At 37.8% G+C, this 21,189-nt stretch overlaps 1 protein-coding gene across 2 annotated transcripts in view; it reads left to right on the forward strand.

Annotated features, from left to right (window-relative positions):
• BBS4 (Bardet-Biedl syndrome 4) overlaps positions 1-21,189 on the forward strand; it is a 56,838-nt gene that overhangs the window by 16,331 nt on the left and 19,318 nt on the right. For both annotated transcript variants that reach the window (XM_077881787.1, XM_077881786.1), the window contains exon 3: positions 18,748-18,827. In XM_077881787.1, the coding sequence (XP_077737913.1) occupies positions 18,748-18,827 (80 nt within the window). The remainder of the gene's footprint in view (positions 1-18,747; positions 18,828-21,189) is intronic.

Here is a 21,189-nt window from a genome sequence, read left to right on the forward strand (position 1 = left end):
GTGTAGTTTTGACTTTTAGAACCATGAATTATTTCATTAAAATTTTGGAAAGCAAATATCTTAAAAATAAAATGCAAGCAGAAGCAAATATACTATGGTATGATTGGAGTCAAGTTTTCTTACTGTTGGAGAAGGGAGTTACATAATATAGAAAGGGGAGAGGTGAGATAAAACCCTAAGGTATTGGTTAATAATTGGAGGTATCCGTATTGAGCACATGGCTTTTAATACAGATACATAGTTATAGAATATATTTTTTCCTTGCCTGTGTCAGGGAAGGGTTAGCAGCAATGACCCCCTGGTAGCCAGGAGCACAGTTAGCTCCCAGATCTTAGTTTCTATTGTTCTCAAGTAAAAGGAACCAGGATTCCTTAGGGAAATGCCTAATTCCATGATTAAGGCTAGGAGATCTTGTACCAGAAAATAAAGAATGGCTTACAGAGTGTGATGGGGATTTGTCATAAAGGCACAGAAGTGGGTTTGAAGGGCTTTCTCTGGCCACTGGCCAGTTCTGGAGCCTCTACTAATATAGCAGTGAATATAACACATAGGATAAAATAAGAATACACCAGTGCATACTGATAAAAGTATACAAATAAGGAAAAGGTCTTAGAAAATAGAATGTTAACTAGTAGAATGAATGATAAAAATTACTGTTTGACAACCATCATAGTAATAATTGATTCATGCAAGACTCCTCAATGGATGCTAAAACTAGTGGGTAAAAGTTTGATGGGAAACAGGATATTTACATAAGTCTCTAAATATCCCTCTATAAGTATGATACTTTTAAATTATAAGGTAGTAGTAACTTCATAGTGGAAAAATTTACCAAACACTACTTTGACCAAGTGATAGAAGGTAAACATCACAGTAATGGAGCAAACCAGCATCCTGTGCTTCCTAAATCACTTCTATTGTATTCTTGCCAAAAATAATACCTTCAGTCTAATCTCGAAGAGATATTAGATGAACCCAAATTGAGAGACAGTCTACAAAATACTAGTCTGCATTTAAAAAAAAAAGAAAGAAAAAACTATCAAGGGACCCCTGGGTGGCTCAGTGGTTGAGCGTCTGCCTTTGGCTCAGGGAGTGATCCCAGAGTCTTAGGATCCAGTCCTGCATCAGGCTTCCTGTTGGGAACCTGTTTCTTCTTCTGCCTGTGTCTCTGCCTCTCTTTGTGTCGCTCATGAAAAAATAAAATCTTAAAAAAGACAAAAACAAAAACAAAAAAAACCTGTCAGGGTCATGGAAGACAAAAATTAAAGAATACTAAAGAGACATAACAGCTAACTATAATATTTGTTTCTAGATTTGATTTAGAGCAAAAAAACCCATCTTTTTAAAAAAGGTTATTTATTTTTAGTAATCTCTATACCCAATATGGGTCTCGAACTCACAACCCTGGGATCAAGAGTTGCATGTTTTTCCAACTGAGCCAGCCAGGTGTTCCCAGAAAAACATCTTTTTTTTTTTTTTTTTTTTTTTTTAAGATTTTATTTATTTATTCATGAGAGACACAGAGAGAGAGAGAGAAAAACATCTTTTAAAATGTTTTAAAATAAGGGCACGTGGGTGACACAGTTAAGTGCCTGACTCTTGGTTTTGGCTCAGGTCATGATCTCAGGGTCATGAGGTTGAGCCCCATTGCAGAGTCTGCTTAAGATTCTCTCTCCCTTTCCTTCTGTGCCTCCCCCTGTACTCTCTCTTTCTAAAAAAATTTTAAAAAATGTTTTAAAATCAAAGACTCTTCTTTTGCCATAAAGGAAATTATTAAGACATTTGTTAAAATTTGAAAAAGAATGGTAGGGTAGATAATAGTGTTGTATAGATGTTAGGTTTTTTTTTTTTGATTGATTGATTGATTGATTGATTGATTTATGAGAGTGTGTGTTGAGTATTACGGGGTGTGGGGGCAAAAGGAAAGGGAGAGAAGATCCCAAGTAGACTCCCTGGTGAATGCAGAACCTGACTGGGATAAATAGGTGAAGGTTTTGCAGAGATTCTGTGTTTGTTTGTTTTTTTTTTCAGCTTTTCTCCAGCTGAAAGTATTTGCAATACAGTTTTTTATTTTTATTTATTATTATTTAAAAATTTTAAAAAAATATATTTACTTACTTGAGAGAGAATGAGAGCATGAGCTGGGGAGAGAGGCAGAGGGAGAGGGAGAGGGAGGAGCAGACTCTCTGGCTGAGCAGGGAGTCTGCTGCAGCACTCAGTCCCCTGAGCAGAAGGCACACACTTAACCAACTGAGTCATCCAGACACCCCTACAGTACAGTTTTAAAAAAGGAGTTCCTGTGAAGAAAAGCCATTCTCACTCTGATAAAGCTGCTTAAGGTAGAGCCTGATGGGGGGCTGGGTCTTAGGACCCTGAGGTCATGACCTGAGCTGAAATCAAAGGTTGGATGCTTAAACCAAATGAACCACCCAGGTGCTTGTGACGTCCTTTTTTTTGTTTTTTAAATATATATTTATTTATTTATTTAACTTAATTTTTAAATACTTTATTTATTTATTTACTTTAGAGAGAGAAAGCGGGAGCACACACAAGCAGGGATAGCAGCAGAGGGGAGAGGATAGAAGCAGGTTCCCCACTGAGCAGGGAGCCTGATGTGGGGCTCCATCCCAGGACCTGGGATCATGACCTGAGCCAAAGACAGCCACTTAAATGACTGAGCCACCCAGGCACCCCTATTTATTTATTCTGGAGTGAGAAAGCGTGGGAATGAGTGGGGAGACTGGCAGTGGGAGAGGGAATCCTAAAGCAGGCTCCCTGCTAAGTGCAGAGACTGATGTTCATCTCCTTCTCAGGACCCTGAGATCATGACGGGAGCTGAATTTAAGAGTTGGCTGCTTAACCAAATGAGCCACCCTGGCATTCCCTCCCCATCTTTTTTTCCTTTGACTATACAACTCATCCATTTAAAGTATACAATTTAGGGATTCTTGGCTGGCTCAGTTGGTGGACCATGCGACTCTTGATTTTAGGGTCGTGAGTTTGAGCTCCACATTGGGTGTAGAGTTTACTTAAAAAGATAATTAGGGGGTACCTGGGTGGCTCAGTCATTTGAGTGTCTGACTCTTGGTTTTGGCTCAGGTCATGATCTCAGGGTTGTGAGATCGAGCCCTGCTTTGGGCTTGGTGCTCAGTGAGGGAATCTTCCTCTTCTTCCTCTGCATCTCCCCCTGCTCATGCTCACACTCTCGTGCTCTCTATAAAGAAAATAAATAAACCTTAAAAAATAATAAAGTATACAATTCAGTGGTTTTGGTACATTATTATTTTTGAAATGGTAGTAAAATGCATATAATATAAAATTTAAACATTTTTAAGCATATAATCCAGTGGCATTACTTACAATGTTTTACAACACTCATCACTATTTCCAAAACTTTCATATCCCAAACAGAAACTCTGTATCCTTAAGCAATAATTTTCCATTGCCCCTTTCCCCCTAGTCCCTAGTAACTTCTCTTTGACTTTCTGTCTTTATGAAATTTGCCTATTCTAGATATTTCGTATACTCAGAATCGTACACTATTTATCCTTTTGTGTCTGGCTTATTACATTTAGCATAATTTTTGAAAGTTCATCTATGCTGGAACATGTTATACAGAATTTCATTCTTTTTAAAGGCTGAATGATATTCCGTTGTATACATATGTCACATTTTGTTTATGCATTTGTTAATGGACAGGGATGGTTTCCAACTTGGGGCTATTGTGAATAATGCTGCAGTAGAAATGATGCACAAATTTGTTTGAGTCGCTGCTTTCATTCCTTTTGGGTATATATCTAGGAATGGAATTACTGAACCATACGGTAATTCTATGTTTAGTTTTTTGAGGAAATGCCAAGCTGTCTTCTACAGCAGCTGCATGTGTAAGGGCTCCAATTTCTCTACATCCTTGCCAATACTGTTATTTTCTGCCTTTTTTTTTTTTTAAATAGCTATCCTAGTAGGTGTGAAGTGGTATCTCATTGTGATTACCATTTACATTTCCATAATGATGAAGAATACTGGGCATCTTTTCTCCTGTTCTTATTGGCCTTTTGTATATGTTCTTTATAGAACTGTCTGTGCAAAGGCTTTACCCATTTCTACATTGGGTTGTCTTTGTCATTGAAGTTAGGCCTATTTTAATAGTGATTGATTCGTGTCTTTTTTTTTTTTTTTCCCTTGGGAAATGTATGCTTCAGTTATTTCAGGATTTTATTTTAAAAATTTTGTTCTAAGGACCTTACACAGTATCATTTAGTTAAAAAAAAAAAGCCAACATTCTTTTCTCTCTTTTTAGGCTGAAAAGAAAGACAGATTTAAAGGAATTAAAAGTCTAGTCTTGATTTAATTTTTTTTTTTTTTAAAGATTTTATTTATTTATTCATGATAGTCAGAGAGAGAGAGAGAGAGAGAGGCAGAGACACAGGCAGAGGGAGAAGCAGGCTCCATGCACCGGGAGCCCGACGTGGGATTCGATCCCGGGTCTCCAGGATCGCGCCCTGGGCCAAAGGCAGGCGCCAAACCACTGCACCATCCAGGGATCCCCTTGATTTAATTTTGGAAGTAAAAGTTTATTAGCTAAGCATCATCCTCTTTTTCCTCTTAAATAGCATGGAGAACTACAGTGAGGAGTAAGTTATTTATATTTAAAAATTATCAAGGTACCGGGGATCCCTGGGTGGCGCAGCGGTTTGGCGCCTGCCTTTGGCCCAGGGCGCGATCCTGGAGACCCAGGATCGAATCCCACATCAGGCTCCCGGTGCATGGAGCCTGCTTCTCCCTCTGCCTGTGTCTCTGCCTCTCCCTCTCTCTCTCTGTGACTATCATAAATAAATAAAAAAATTAAAAAAAAATATTAAAAAAAAATTATCAAGGTACCTGTGTATGCAGAGAAATATGCAAGTCTGAATTGCCATAATACTTCTGAGTAAAAGTTTGTCAGTAAGTGTCAGGGACTGTAAAAGTTCATATTATGTAAGTTAGTACTTCCTGTTATAAGAATCTATTCTAATAAAGTATCCTCAACACATATGATATTTTCTTAAGGGAACATATTCATTACATTATTATTAATAGTAGTAATTTATTGGAAACAATCTACACATTCAGCAATAAGACAAGGCCAGGTGATTATTTGTTCATGCAAATAAATACTAAGTAGCTACTTAAAATAATGTTTAGGGACGCCTGGGTAGCTCAGCAGTTGAAGGTCTGCCTTGGGCTTGGGGCGTGATCCCAGGATCTGGGATCGAGTCCCATATCAGGCTCCTTGCTGGAAGCCTGCTTCTCCCTCTGCCTGTGTCTCTGCCTCTCTCTCTCTTTCTTTCTCTCATGAATAAATAAAAATCTTTAAAAAAATGTTTAGTTTTTAAAAGCAGGCTTTACAACTGTCTACAGGTAAATATTTTTCTTAAAATGCACATATAAAAAGATTAGGAAGAAATAAAATAGATAACCATAATTATCTGTGACTAGTGGTAACATGTAAGGTTTTAATTTTTTTGTTGTTCCTTTCTGTATTTTCAAAACTTCTACAGTAGTATGTATTTTTTCTAAGTTTAGATATTTTTATTTATTTTTAAGTAAGCACTACACCCAACATGGAGCTTAAACTCACAATCCCAAGATCAAGATTGTGTGCTCTACTGGTTGAGCCAACCACACCCCCCCTAGATTTTATTTTGAAACTACCTATGTATTTTAAATACATCAGGCATATATGAATCTATTCTTATTCTAAAAACTTTGAACAACTTCAAGGAAGCTAAAATACTCCTTAAATCATCATCCAGTCCAGAGGAAATCATTATTACCAGTTAATGTGCTTTATTTAGACATTTATACTGTTTTTGTGTATATGTATATAGCAATATAAATATATAGTTTACTGTTGTGTGTGTTTTATATAAATGGCAACTATGATGTTTTTTGCTAGGTTGGTATATCTTGGAGGGCTTTCCATGTCACTAGGTCAAAATCACTTCATTTTTTTTTTTTTTAAGATTTTATTTATTTATTCATGAGAAACACAGACAGAGGCAGAGACACAGGCAGAGTGAAGAGAAGCAGGCTCCATGCGTGAGCCCGATGTGGGATTCGATCCTGGAACATTGGGATCACATCCTGAGCCGAAGGCAGACACTCAGCTGCAGAGTTACCCAGGCGTCCCCATTATTTTTTTTTTTCAAGATTTTATTTATTTGAGAGAGAGAAAGAACAAGTATGAGCAGGGGGAGGGGCCGAGGGAGGAGCAGACTCCTTGCTGAGCAGGGAGCCTGACTAGAGGCTGGATCCTAGGACCCTGAGATCATGACCTGAGCTGAAGGCAGATGCTTAACTGAACCACCCAGGTGCCCCTACTTCATTATTTTTTAGAAATATGAGTTCATACTATAGATATGTTATAGTTTCTCCTCCTTTTCATAACATTTAAATTTCTTGTAATTTTTCACTCTTTGTCATAGTGGACATCTGGGAAGAAAAGTATGCGCATGTAAAATTTTAATAATTCTGCCAAATTACTCTCCAAAATGGCCATTTATATTTTTACTATGAATTTTTACAGGAGTACCTGTAACATATCTCTCTTTATTGTTTTTTATGATGTTCACAAAATAATAGCAGTAAGCAAAAAAAAAAAAAATAGCAGTAAGCAATGTGGAATACAGGGTTGTAAGAGGGATCTGTTCATCTTTTTCAGACCTTGTTTTACATGAGTTGCTTTCAGTAGTAAATAATAGAAAGTGGCTTGTAAACAATAAGGAATTTTTCCAGTTAATATAAGAGGAAGTCCAGAATTAAACTAGGATTGGTCAAGTGATTCAGTGATCTGTGAAGCCCTAAGATCTTTCTGCCTTGCCACTGTGCTGTGCAGTGCCTGCTTTTTCCTGAATCAAAGCTGCCAGTAGCATTTAGCATCCATTTTTCCAATGCCAGAGATATGGTCTGGCTTCCTAATGGCTTTCTTTTAAAATAGGAAAGGCCTTTTTTCCCCCAGAACCTCTTAAGAATACTCTTTTCGTTGAATCAGATTAATACATCTGCCAGTCATGGACAAGAGAGATAAAATTACCATTGATTAATTTAATTTAATTAACTGATAGGGAGTGAATTTTGAGGAGTCAAGGGTAATCATTGCTGGTTGCAGAGCACAGACAGATAAGTATATGGATACACAAATGAGGATGCACAGGAGGCTGTCATACTGTCCTCTCTCTGGCATAGTGTGGTTTGAGGAATCGCCAGCACTGAACTTGCTTCTGTTTCTATCATGTGCTTCATCTGTTTTTATTCTGAGACTCTGCTTGTAGTGCTACTATGATTACTTCTTTTACTTTCCTTTGCCTTTTATGATAAAAACATTTCAAATAGTGTAAATATCCGGATCACACATTTTATATTGTACAGGTTTGTAAAATGATGGACTCTGAAGAATAGAATATCAGAAAATTGTTTTGTATAAAACTTGGTTTAAGTATTACTCAGTAGTTTCTCTTGAACTCAGATGTCAAATTGGGTTTCCAGTTAAGATGGTGCAGTAAACACAAGTTTTGGTCACTCCTACTCCAGATACAGAGCAGCAATAAAGAATAAAATGTCAGTAGAAAAAATACACACAGTCGACCTGAAGGAAAATTGTCTTTAGGCAAATAGACTATTACAGAAAAAGGAAAGGATAAGGGTTTCTATTTTAAAACATAAGATTGTGATTTTCTGATGTAAAAATCAATATAAGTTCATCATAGAAATTTGGAAAATATGAGGAATATAAAGAAAACAGGATATCAGCCTTAAGAATTAATGAACTTTAATTGATGGATTAAAAATTAAAGTAGTATTTTGAACAAAAAGCTCTTATATTTCACTGTGAACTCTTTAGGTGTCTTATTAATCTGTAGTTCAGATTTTCTCAACCTTGGCAGTATTGATTTGGGCATGATAATTCTTTATTGTGGGAGAGGCCCTATATATTGCAGAATGTTAACAACACCCCTAGCCTCTACCTAGTATGAGTTAGTAGTACCCAGTTATGACAACCAAACATTTCTAGATATTGTCGTATGTTTCTAGGGTACAAAATTGTTCCTAGTTGAGAACCACTGCTCTGGTTAAACAGTATGATACTTGAAAGCCTAAGACAGGAAGCTGATAAATTTAACATGAAGAATGCACACAGAAGTTGCATTAGCAAGCAGAAAGACTTCCATCTGAACAAGCAGTAGTCAAGGACATTTTTTTAAAAGATTTTATTTATTTATTTGACAGAGAGAGTGAGCAAGTGAACATGAGTAGAGGGAGGAGCCGAGAAGGGGCAGAGGGAGAAGCTGACTCCCCACTGAGCAGGGAGCCCAGCATGGGGGCTTGATTCCAGAACCTGGGATCATGACTTGAGCTGAAGTCAGATGCTTAACTGACTGAGCTACCCAGGTACCCTGGTCGAGGGCATTGTGACTGAGAAGCTCTGAGTCTGGATTTGGGTGCTGTCCCCCAACACACCCACCCCTTAGCCTGAGAGGCTCATAATCCTCACTTGACTCTGTTCTTGAGGACGGTGAGTGCCAACTGTGGAAGGGGTAAATGACTTCCTATTTGGAGTTTTTGTCTAAATATATCTGGACTTTTTCAAGAACAAGGAACTTCTTATTTGGAATTGTTTATCAAAATTACTTGATAGTTCTGGAAAATAATATCCTACATGGGGCTACTTAAGTCCTCTTCATTTTTCCCCATGGTATGACCTCAAGTGACTTTTCTTCTGACTTTCAGTTGAGGACCCTATCCATCATTGAGGTGAGTGAATTGATTTCCTTCATGGGTATATTTCCTTTCTTTAGGGAGTCTCCACTGGAGACCTCTTCCATTTTGGGTTGGCTATAACCCAGGATGAGTTTTGTCTATAACCCGAGACAATATATTTACTTGTGAGAAACTTGATCTCAGCTTGAGGCTTGCTTTCAGAGTATTTTTGCAATAGAAGAAATTTTTTTTTTCATATTGTGGCAAAATATATGTCCCATAAGATTTACCTCTTTAACCATTTTTAAATGTACACTTAAGCAGCATTAATTACATTCACTGTGTTGTACAACTGTCACCACTATTTCAAAAGCTGTTTCATCACTCCAGAAACTATGTACCTATTAAATGATAAATCTATTTCCTCCTAACCTTTAACCCGTGATATCCTCTGTTCTACTTCTATTCCACTGAATTTGCCTCTACATTCTAGTTATTCATATAAGCAAAATCATACAATATTTGCCTTTTTGTGTCTTGCTTATATGCTATTTAGCATAATGTTTTCAAGGTTCACCTTTGTTGTAGCATGTTGTACAGAATTGCATTCCCTTTTAAGGCTGAATAATATTCCATTTTATATATATAGACCACGTTTTGTTTATCAGTTTATTTGTTGTTGGACATTTGGGTTGCTTCCTTAGAGTTTTTTAAATTTTAATTTTAATTTTTATTTTTTTATAATAAATTTATTTTTTATTGGTGTACAATTTGCCAACATACAGAATAACACCCAGTGCTCATCGTGTCAAGTGCCCCCCTCAGTGTCTGTCACCCATTCACCCCCACCCCTCGCCCTCCTCCCCTTCCATCACCCCTAGTTTGTTTCCCAGAGTTAGGAGTCTTTATGTTCTGTCTCCCTTTCTGATATTTCCCACACATTTCTTCTCCCTTCCCTTATATTCCTTTTTTTTTCTTTTTAATTAAAAATTTTTTTTTTTAAATTTTAGGTAGGCTTCATGCCCAACTTGGGGCTTGAAATCTCGACCCTGAGATTAAGTCACGGGACTGAGCTAGCCATACACCCCTCCAAAGAGTATTTTTAATGTGTCAGTAGTTCGTTTCTTTCTTTCTTTCTTTCTTTCTTTCTTTCTTTCTTTCTTTCTTTCTTTCTTTCTTTCTTTCTTTCTTTTTCTTTCTTTCTTCTTTCTTTCTTTCTTTCTTTCATCTTTCTTTCTTTCTTTCTTTCTTTCTTTCTTTCTTTCTTTCTTTCTTTCTTTTCTTTCTTTCTCTCTCTCTCTCTCTCTCTTTCTCTTTCTCTCTCTCTTTCTCTCTTTCTTTCTTTCTTTCTTTCTTTCTTTCTTTCTTTCTTTCTTTCTTTCTTTCTTTCTTTCTTTCTTTCTGACTTCTTTCTTTTTTTCTTGACTTCTTTCTTGACTTCTTTCTTGACTTCTTTCTTTCTTTCTTGACTTCTTTCTTTCTTGACTTCTTTCTTGACTTCTTTATTTTAGAATTGGGAGAGGCACAGAGGAAGAGAGAATCCCAAGCAGTTCCCTGCTGAGCCCAGAGCCGGATGCAGGGCTCAATCCCACAACCCCAAGATCAGACCCAGAGCCAATGCCCAACTCACTGTGCCAGTCAGGCATCCCATAATGTGTCAGTAATTCTTAAAGAATTTAAAGGTTGTGGAGGTTGGGAATGTTACAGATATTCTGGTTACGTATCATTTTCTTTCTTTTTTTTTTTACATATCATTTTCTACACTATATATAGCAGTTTCTTCTCAGACTAATTTCTATCTATATATCTGATTCCTGTATTTCATAGGTATATGCTTTTGACTTCATTAATATCATTCCTTTTTCCTATGTTTCAGTTCTTGTGTATAGAGAACTGTAGAGGTAGAAGACTATTTATTTATTTATTTATTTATTTATTTATTTATTTTTGGTAGAAGACAATTTAGATGTTACCTAATTCAGTTTACAATTCACATGAAATTGCTCTCACAGTATCTTTGATAAACAGTTATCTCACTTCACTGTTTCTACTGTAATAGTGAATTAACTTTTATTGATTTGCTTTGGAAGGGATAGTCAATCCTAATTGTCTCCATATCTTCAACTCTTTGTGAATCTGGCATTGCCCTACTACTCCACTGATTAAATTGAGCTGAGCATTGGCATTTTTTTGTGGTAAAATATACAGAACATAAAATTTATCATTTTAACCATTTTTAAGTGTACAGTTTTGTGGTATTAAGTACATTCACATTGTTCTGCAATTGTCACCACCATCCATCTCCAAACTTTTCCATCTTTTAGAAAAAATTTTTATTTTTTATTTTTTAATTATTTTTTTGAGATTTTATTTCTTCATTTATGAGAGACACAGACACAGAGGGAGAAGCAAGGTCCCTGTGGGGAGCCTGATGCTGCAGTTGATCCTAGGACTCCGGGATCACAACCTGATCCAAAGGCAGTTGCTCAACTATGGAGCCACCCAAGTGCACTTCTTCTTCTTCTTCCTTCTTCCTTCTTCCTTCTTTCTTCTTTCTTCTTCCTTCTTCTTCATTAAAGATTTTATTTATTTATTCATAGAGACACAGGCAGAGGGAGAAGCAGGCTCCCTTTGGGGAACCTGATGTTGGACTCGGTGCCAGGACACTGGGATCCTGTGCTTCCACCTTGTGGCTATTGTCAGTAACACTGCTATGAACCTTGGTGTACAAGTGTCTGGTTGAGTCCCTGCTTTCTTTTTCATTTTTTCTTTTGTGTTTTTTAAGAGTTCGGCTTTTTATTATTTTTATGTTACAAGAAAATATGTTAAATAATTTAATATTATAATTGTATTATAATTAAATATGTTAAAAACATTTTTGGTCAAATAGACCAAAGCATATGTTAAAAACATTTTTGGTCAAATAGACCAAAGCTCCTCAGCTTCTTCTCTCTGTGCTTCACTTTCTTCTCAGCTGAGAGCAGCAGTAGTGAGCCTCCTGCTGGGGCAGGCCCATCACCCTTTGACTACAGATGAGGCTCCCATGTGGACAATGGCTAAAGCCTTTGCACACAAGCCTGGTCAGAGAGGCTCAGCATTTACTTTGGCTGTGTGAATGAGAGCATTGATCTTATCCTCTGTAACCATCCCCTCATCACTGTGCAGGAGGAGAGCCCAGGAGATGCAGGTGAAAGTGTTGGGCTGGCAGCTATAAGTGTTGGGCTACCAGGATATTCGCAGGATGAAATGAGGGGGCTTTACTGCAACATGGCCTTAGCTTCCTGGGAAAGACCAAGCACTTCAGTGGCAAATGCAGAAACGGGCTCCCTGTTTTCATTTGTTTTGGGTATATACTCAGCAGTAGAATTGCCAGATCATATGGTAATTCTGTTTGATTTTTTTGAGAAACAAAGCTGATTTTTAAGTTAAATGGAAGTGCTAGTAAGATCTATAAATCTTAAACGCCCAACTCTTCCTTTTTTTTTTTGATAGAGAAAGAAAATGTGTGCATGAGGGGTGGGGGCAGAGGGAGAGGAAGAGAGAGAATTTCAAGTAGACTCCATATCCAGTACGGAGCCTGACTCAGGGCTAGATTACACGACTCTGAGATCATGCCTTGAGCAGAAACCAAGAGTTGGATGCTTAACCAGCTAAGCCACCTAGGTGCCCCATAAGTGCCCAACTCTTGAATTTTGACAAACATATATACTCATGTAATCATTACTCAGAACAAGGTAAGCACTTTTATCACCCAGAAAGTTTCCTCATGCCTCCGTCCAATCAGTCCTCCCTTCAGTTCCCTAGGCGGAGCCCTCCTGATTTCTGTCCCCATAAATTAAATTTGTCTGTGCTTGAAGTTCATACAAGGGGAATCATATCATATGTACTACTTAGCTTTAGGTTTCTTTTCCTCAACATAAGGTTTTTGAGATTCATCCATGTTGCTATAATGTATCAGTAGCTTTTTATTTTTTAATTTTTAAGAAGTACTGTCTAATGTTCCATTTTATGACTTAATATAGTTTATCCATTCTCCTGTTGCTCAACATTTGTGTTGTTTCTAGTTTTTGACCATTATGTAAAAACTTCTGTGAACATTCATTGCCACATTTTTTTGTGTGTGGGTGGCATGTGTTTTCCTTTCTCTACAGTAAGTACCTAGGGAAAGGAATTGCTGGGTCATATATAAAGTATATGTTTTTACTTTATAAGACACTGCCAGAATGTATAATTGTACCCCCCTACCAGCAGTTATGAGATTTTGGTTGCTATAAATTTTTTGGTACTATCAGTCTTTTTCATATTAGACATGTTGGTAGATATGTTGTAGTATCTTATTGTGACTTTAATTTGCATTATCCTTATGACTGGTGAGGTTGAGCACTTTTTCATATACTAACTGGTCATTTCTTTGTGAAGGAAATATTCAAGGCTTTTGCCTATTTTTAAACTGCATCATTTGTTTTATGATGAATGTCTTTTGTGTCTTGTCTAGAGAGTTTTACTCTTAATTGCAGACTGAGCTGTGTGCCCCTCCTCTTCTATACTGGTATTGTAGAAATTAATCTTTAGGTGGAGGAGGTATTTAATTTGATTCTTGATACTGTTTTTAATAGTGTACATAAAGAACAGTGCATAAATCGTATTCGTATAGCTCAATAAATTTTCACAAGGTCCATGTATCCATCTATCCATCTATCCATCTTGATTAAGCTATAGAACATCATCAGCATCCCAGAGGCCTCCCTCATGCCCCCTACTGGTCATTACTCCTCTCAAAAGTGGTTACTTACATCCAACTTCTGTTGCGTAGATCAGTTTTGCTGTGCTTTTGAACTTAGGATCAACAATTATTCAGTATTTGCTTAAGAAATATATTTTTCGGGATCCCTGGGTGGTGCAGCGGTTTGGTGCCTGCCTTTGGCCCAGGGCGCGATTCTGGAGACCTGGGATCAAATCCCACATCAGGCTCCTGGTGCATGGAGCCTGCTTCTCCCTCTGCCTATGTCTCTGCCTCTCTCTCTCTCTCTCTGTGACTATCATAAATAAATAAAAATTAAAAAAAAAAGAAATATATTTTTCATTGTTATATAGTATCCCACTGTTAGGCTATACCCTAGTTTATTCAGTTTACTCTTTCTGTCTTCCTTTCTGTTCTTTTCTTCCTTTTTCCTGCCTTCCAAGATTTTATTTATTTATGAGAGAGAGAGAGAGAGAGAGCAAGTGCATGCAAGGATGAGCAGGGGGAGGGGCAGAGGCAGAGGGAGAGGGAGAAGCAGGTTCCTCACTGAGCAGGGAGCCAGATGTGGGGCTTGATCCCAGGACTCTGGGATCATGACCTGAGCTGAAGGCAGCCACTTAAATGACTGAGCCACCCAGGCACCTCAGTTCAATTTACTCTTTTTTTTTTTTTTAAGGTTTTATTTATTTATTCATGAGAGACACAGAGAGAGAGGCAGAGAGATAGGCAGAGAGAGAGGCAGGCTCCCTGCAGGGAGCCGGATATGGGACTTGATCCCAGGACCTTGGGATCACGCCCTGAGCCAAAGGCAGACACTTAACCACTCACCCTTAGTTTACTCTTGATGAACATAGGGAAACTTTAATTTTAAGATGTTATGCATAATGTCACCATGACATCTTGTACATGTGATTTGAGTACAATGTATGTACCTAGGAGTAGAATTGCTTGGTCACTTGGTCACAGGATATATTTAGGTTCAGTAGTTAAAAGCAAACAGTGTCCAAGTATGTTTAATAATTATATATACTTATGGAATATATCTAAGTAAATCATATAAATAAAAAATATAAATACATATAGGAGGATACATACACACTCAGGCACCCCTAAAAAGGATAAAGTGTAATTATTAAATTTTGATTTGAGGAAGTAAAATAGGATATGTAGTAAAACCATACTTGATCTTTTTGACTTTTTCATTCTTCCTCATCCTATTTAAGCTCACAAGAAGTAAGCAAGTTGGGTAGCAAACAATTTAAGAATAATAATAATAATAATTTATTTATTTATTTATTTATTTTTTTTTTTAAAGAATAATAATTTTTTAAAAGCCAGCTTCTATTTATCTTGAGGTGAATACTGACGTGGTCCAGTCTCCTCCTCTTTCATCATCATTTATGAACGGAATTGAGGTTTCTGGTGATCGTGGGCCTGGGTGCCCTCAGATCCACATTCCACACTTTTCCCTTCTTTGCTGTGTATTATGAAGAGCCTACCCTTGCAGGCTTCTTTCCTTTCCATGCCCCTGTGTCAGCAGTTTCTGTGTCAGCAGTTGTCTGGGTTAGCAAGTGGGGGGAACTGGCAGGAGATTGGAGGCCAGGAAGGAGAACCCATGGCTTTCCCCTCTCTCTGCTTGGGGAAGTTGGAGGAGTGAGGTGGTCTCTGGAAGCATCTTCTGTTGCTTCAAGCCATCTTGTTTTTAGTTTCTTCCTGATAACTTCGGTCGTGGATGCTGGTGACAACACATTTCCTCCCCTTTTCCTTCCAGGTGGTAGCTTTTTGCTCCCATGCTAACTTTTGATTTGTCTCACTGTTCCCTTTTGGGCCTCTCATTTCATTCATCACCGTTCGTGCCATTGAAATCCCTATGTTTTGGGATCCCTGGGTGGCACAGCGGTTTAGCGCCTGCCTTTGGCCCAGGGCGCCATCCTGGAGACCCAGTATTGAATCCCACATCGGGCTCCCGGTGCATGGAGCCTGCTTCTCCTTCTGCCTATGTCTCTGCCTGTCTCTCTCTCTCTCTGTGACTATCATTAAAAAAAAAAAAAAAAAAAATCCCTATGTTTTAAATTCTCAAGTGGTTTCCATCTTCCCTTGTTAGACCCCGACTAATACAGAGCTCAAACTGATAGTAATAATGTCTTACATTTATATTCGTCTATACATTTATATTCGTTTCAAGATTTGTTCTCTTTCTTTTAATTCCAGTATAGTTAGCATACAGTGTTATATTAGTTTCAGGTGTACAATATAGCTATTCAACAATTCCATATATTATTCAGTGCTCATCAAGATAAGTGTACTCTTATCCCTTTATCTACTTCCACCATCCTTCCCCCTCCACCCATACTATCAGCTTCCTTTCTGTAGTTAAGAGTCTGTCTTTGGTTTATCTTCTTTTCCCCCTTTGTTTTGTTTCTTAAATTACACATATAAGTAAAATCATATGGTATTTATCTCTTTCTGACTGATTTCACTTAGCATTATACCTTCTAGATCCATCTATGTTGTTGCAAGTGGCAAGATTTCATTCTTTTTTATGGCTGAGAAATATTCCATTACACATACACACACACGCCCCACACCCCACATCTTTATCCATTCATCTCTTGATGGACGCTTAGACTGCTACTATATCTTGGCTATTGTAAATAATGCTGCCATAAACATAGGAGTGCATATCTCTTCAAATTTGTTTTTCCATATTCTTTGGGTAAATATCCAGTAGGAGGATTGCTGGATCGAAGGTTATTTCTATTTTTAACTTCTTGAGGAACCTCCATACTGTGCCACAGTGGCTATACCAGTTTGCATTCCCACCGACAGTTCACAAGGATTCCTTTTTCTCTACATCATCACCAACACATGTTGCTTCTTTTGTGTTATTGATTCTGACAGTGTGAGGTGATCTCTCATTGTGGTTTTGATTTGCATTTCCCTGATGATGAATGAGGTTAAGCATCTTTTCATGTGTCTGTTGGCCATCTGTATGTCTTCTTTGGAGAAATGTCTGTTCTTGTCTTCTGCCCATTTTTTAATTGGATTATTTTTTGTTGTTGTTCTATAAGTTCTTTATATATTTTGGATATTAACCCCTTGTCAGATATGTCATGTGCAAGTATCTTCTCCCATTTAGTAGGTTGTCTTTTGTTGGTTTCCTTTGCTGTCCAGAAGTTTTTTATTTTGATGTAGTCCCAAAAGTTTATTTTTACTTTTGTTTTCCTTGCCTCAGTAGATTTGTCATATCTTTCAATGTCCCGAATAATATGTTGAGGCAGAAAAGTATTATAAGTCCTATTATAACATGAGGAAATTTACATTTATTGGATGACCACTTTCAGATTTTTCGTTAATTTTCCACTGAAAATTATTGAGGGAAAAATGGAGGCCCAGAGAAGCTAAATAATTTGCTATAGGTCCCGAGAAAGCTGGTACTGAATCAGGATGGGAATTCTACATAAAAACAAAACAAAACATGTGCTGTATCTCCTCATCCCAGAAGAGATCCTTTACCAAAGAAGACTTTATTTATACTTACAAAAGTCTTAGTCATTTTAGAAAATTTTTCAATAAAATTCAAAGCACAGTAATTTTTTGCTCAGCCTTCATATATCCAGGATGTCATTCCCTAGCATTAATCAAAATTTAATATAAAATGTGAGTTAGGGAGATTACTAAGAGATTTTGGCACCTAGGGCAAATTATAAGGGAGAAGAATTCTTGCAGTTGTCATGTTTATTTGGTTATGTAATTGTTTCACATAGAAGTGTTTCTTCCTTCTGGCATAGAAAAGCATATCCATACTTTCATAATTTTATCTTATAAATTCCATTGATATTCCCTGTTCTTGGGAAGGAGTAAGCAGCATTAATTATTGTGTTCTGGCACCATTGACTCTGGGTCATAGTAAACTTTTTTCCTTCCTGTCATATTATGGATCTACAAATCTTAGGTTTCCTGTTGATGTATCTCTTAAGGTTATGGGACAGAATGATGACAAATATTTAGAAATTGTTTCCACCTGTTTTCCTGCTGTATTCTTTCTTTTACATTTTTAAAAGGGAATATTTCAAATATGTATTAAAGTGTATAAAAATATGAACATCCGTGTACTCACTGGCCAGATTTAATAAGTGTAAACATTTAGTCATGTATAGTTTAGAGATCTGTGTGTGTGTGTGTGTGTAGAATTAAAACATTAAAGAGTTAAAGTCTCCTTTTTCTTTTTTTTTTTTTTTAATTTTTTATTTATTTATGATAGTCACACAGAGAGAGAGAGAGAGAGGCAGAGACACAGGCAGAGGGAGAAGCAGGCTCCATGCACCGGGAGCCTGACGTGGGATTCGATCCTGGGTCTCCAGGATCGCGCCCTGGGCCAAAGGCAGGCGCTAAACCGCTGTGCCACCCAGGGATCCCTCCTTTTTCTTTTTGAGAGAGAGAGAGAGGTGTGTGTGGAGGAGCAGAGGGAAAGAATCTTAAGCAGGCCCCACGCCTAGAACAGAGCCTGATGTGGGGCTCGATCCCAGGACCCTGAGATCATGACCTGAGCCAAAATCAGGATCAGATGCTTAACCGACTGAGCCACCCAAGTGCTCCTGAAGACTCCTTTTTAACTTTCCTCCCTCCCCCTTCCTCCCTACTTCTGTCGGTGTGAAGCCTTCTCTTTTTTTCCACAGAGGTTTTTCTTAATGTATTTTTACCCATATTTTTAAACTTTTAAATTCAAAAGGATAGTAACTCATTTTATGGTTTATCAGAAATTGTTTTCAGTGACTCAGTTAAAATTTTTTTTGGTCATTGTTGCCTTCTCATTCCTGGGCAGCAGTATAATGTTTTACTTGCTATTGCTAGGATTGTGTTTAACTATTTTACCTTTGATCTATCAGATGGGATGTTAACTGTGTTATGTTTTGTTTGTAATATTCCTGAAATATCCTTTAGAGAGTCGTCTGCTCACCTTCGATAACCAGGGAGAGAGAAAGGGAGAAGAGACAATGATTTTATTTTCTTCAGGCCAAGTTATGGTCTGAGAAACTGACAGGATAGGCTGCAAAAACCGAAGAGAAGTATATATTGAATGTATAATAGTAGGACAAGTATCTTTAGTTTAAAGATCTAGACATTTTTGATGTATGATATTTTTGTGATCAGCAGCATGAAGAATTTAATGTGCTACTGCAGTAGGATTGTAGTCACATGTGAGCACAATGCTAAAGGAGAAAACCTAATAATGACTCTGTTGTCTGTCAAAATATGCTCTCCAGCTCAAGAGTTTCCAATTTTGGAGAAACAGAACTGGTTGATACATCTCCACTATATCCGGAAGGATTATGAAGCATGCAAGGTGAGTGATTGTAAAGATAGACACCGTAAGAGGCGGGCTTTGTTAGGCAACTAACAGAATGTGTCACACAGAGTTGTGGCAGTTTAAATCCCACTAATAATGTACAAATTCCTACACTGTGTGTCTCCCCACCCTTTGTGTATCACTTAGCTTTTGCTATGATAATGCTGCTTAACAACCTCAAAATTTCAGTGGTTTCCATCAACAAACATTTAGTTATTGCCCATGGGCCTTCAGACTGGCTGTGGGTTGCCTGGGTCTGACTGTAGGCTGGGGGTCAGGTTCAGGTGTCCTCCATGTGTCTTCTCATTTCAAGATGTGGATGAAGGAGGAGCCACTGTCTGGGACTTGGTCTTTTCGTGGGGGGCAAATGCTCAACACAGCACGGTATTTACCTTTTTGATCTCTGGATAGGTTAAAAATGATATTTCATTGAGTATTATAATTCTCTTATTATGGTGAACATGATCATTATATGTATATTTAAAAAACTATGTGTATTTCCTTTTTCTCTAAACTGTATCTTTGGTAACATATATGACATAACAGTACTAAAACATGCAAGATATATCCTTCGTTTTGTCTTTTTGGCATTCAGAACTTTGCATGCTTCTGAGGTTGTAGTTTTAAATCTGTGGCATTTGTACCTGTGGCACTGGACAGAACTGGGCATGTTCAACATGAATCTCAGAAGGTTTCTTTCTCTCCTATGATATTATCTTTTTGTGGTTTCCCTTTTCCTTTTTTTGACAACTTTTTCTGTTTCCTATTTTTGGCTTCTCTTCCTCATTTATTTCTTAAGAGTTGGGGATGTTCCTAGGTCCTCTCCTTGATCCCTTTGTCTGCTCATTTCATACATTTTTTTCTGATCTTCAGACCAGTTTGAAACCTGATGCTTCACAGGCATTTCAAATTTAGCTTTTCTGTAGCTGAATTTATCTGCTTTCCTCCAACCCTGTTCCTTCTCCTGTACTCTTTCGCAGGAATAGATACCATCTTTCACCCATCTGTCTGTGTCAGAATCCCCTGATTTATTTTCCCTAGTATATTATAGATAATCAGTAAGTTCTGGAGATCCTTGTCTACTGTCTCTTGAAATTGTCCACTTTATTCTCTCTCCATGCTTTAGTTAATTCTCATCATTTTTGTTTAAATTACTGTAAGAATTCTTACACCAATCCTGCCTCCTTTCAATCTGTTTTCAGCAGTGCTCCAAAAATGACTTTTCTATAAAGCAAATAGAATTGGGTTACTTCCTGCTTACAGAGCAAATAGCACCGGGTTACTTCTTGCTTACAGAGCTTACAAACTTCTCAACTTCTTTATGGCTCTCAACTTCTTTAGCTTGGACTTGGAAGCCCTTTTCTCCCTCCTTTAGCCACCTCAGTTTCTCCTCCAACCCCTGTCAACACAGGATTTTAAAACTGTTGACTCCAGAAAGCCTTCCTTGAATCTCTAAGTTGACTCAGGTGCTTGTTCTCTGAACTCCTGTCTCATACTGAGCTTAGCCTGTCACGGGAGGAAGGTAGAGCCTGTATTTTGCCATCAGAGAGCACCTGGCATCTACGGTGATGCCTAGAAATCTTTTCACGTTTTCTTTAGCTTGCCTAGATTCTAGATAAGGGTTGGGAAACTTTTTTTGTAAGGGGCCAGATGGTAAATATTTTGGGCTTTGTAGGCCACAGTCTCTGTTTCATACTCTTCATCTTAATTCTTTTATAACCCTTTAAAAATGTGAAAACTACTCTTAGCTTGAGAGCTTTACAAAAACAGACTATGTAGCTCAGATTTGGCCCGTGCGCCATTGTTTGCTGACCCTTGTTCTATAAGCAGCCATAAGAGAGTTGAAATTTAAAAAAAATTCCAAACGAACATTATTAGTAATTATTTGTATTCTAGATTTCTTACATATGCTCCTTGACCATGTCTACTTTTTTCTTTCTTTTTTAAAAATTTTAACTTAAATTCAATTCAGTTGACATATACTGTATTATTCATTTTATTTATTAAAGAGAGGGGATCCCTGGGTGCCGCAGCGGTTTGGCGCCTGCCTTTGGCCCAGGGCGCGATCCTGGAGACCCGGGATCGAATCCCACATCGGGCTCCCGGTGCATGGAGCCTGCTTTTCCCTCTGCCTATGTCTCTGCCTCTCTCTCTCTCTCTTTCTCTCTCTCTGTGACTATCATAAATAAATAAAAATTAAAAAAAATAAAAATAAAGAGAGAACAAGCATAAGCAGGTGGGGGGAGGGGCAGAGGAGGATGGAAAAGCAGATTCCCCACTGAGCAGGAAGCCAGATGTGGATCTTAATCCTAGGACCCTGGGATCATGACCTGAGGTGACAGCAGACATCCAACCGACT

Source organism: Canis aureus, chromosome 32, assembly GCF_053574225.1.
Source record: "Canis aureus isolate CA01 chromosome 32, VMU_Caureus_v.1.0, whole genome shotgun sequence".
Taxonomy (NCBI): domain Eukaryota; kingdom Metazoa; phylum Chordata; class Mammalia; order Carnivora; family Canidae; genus Canis; species Canis aureus.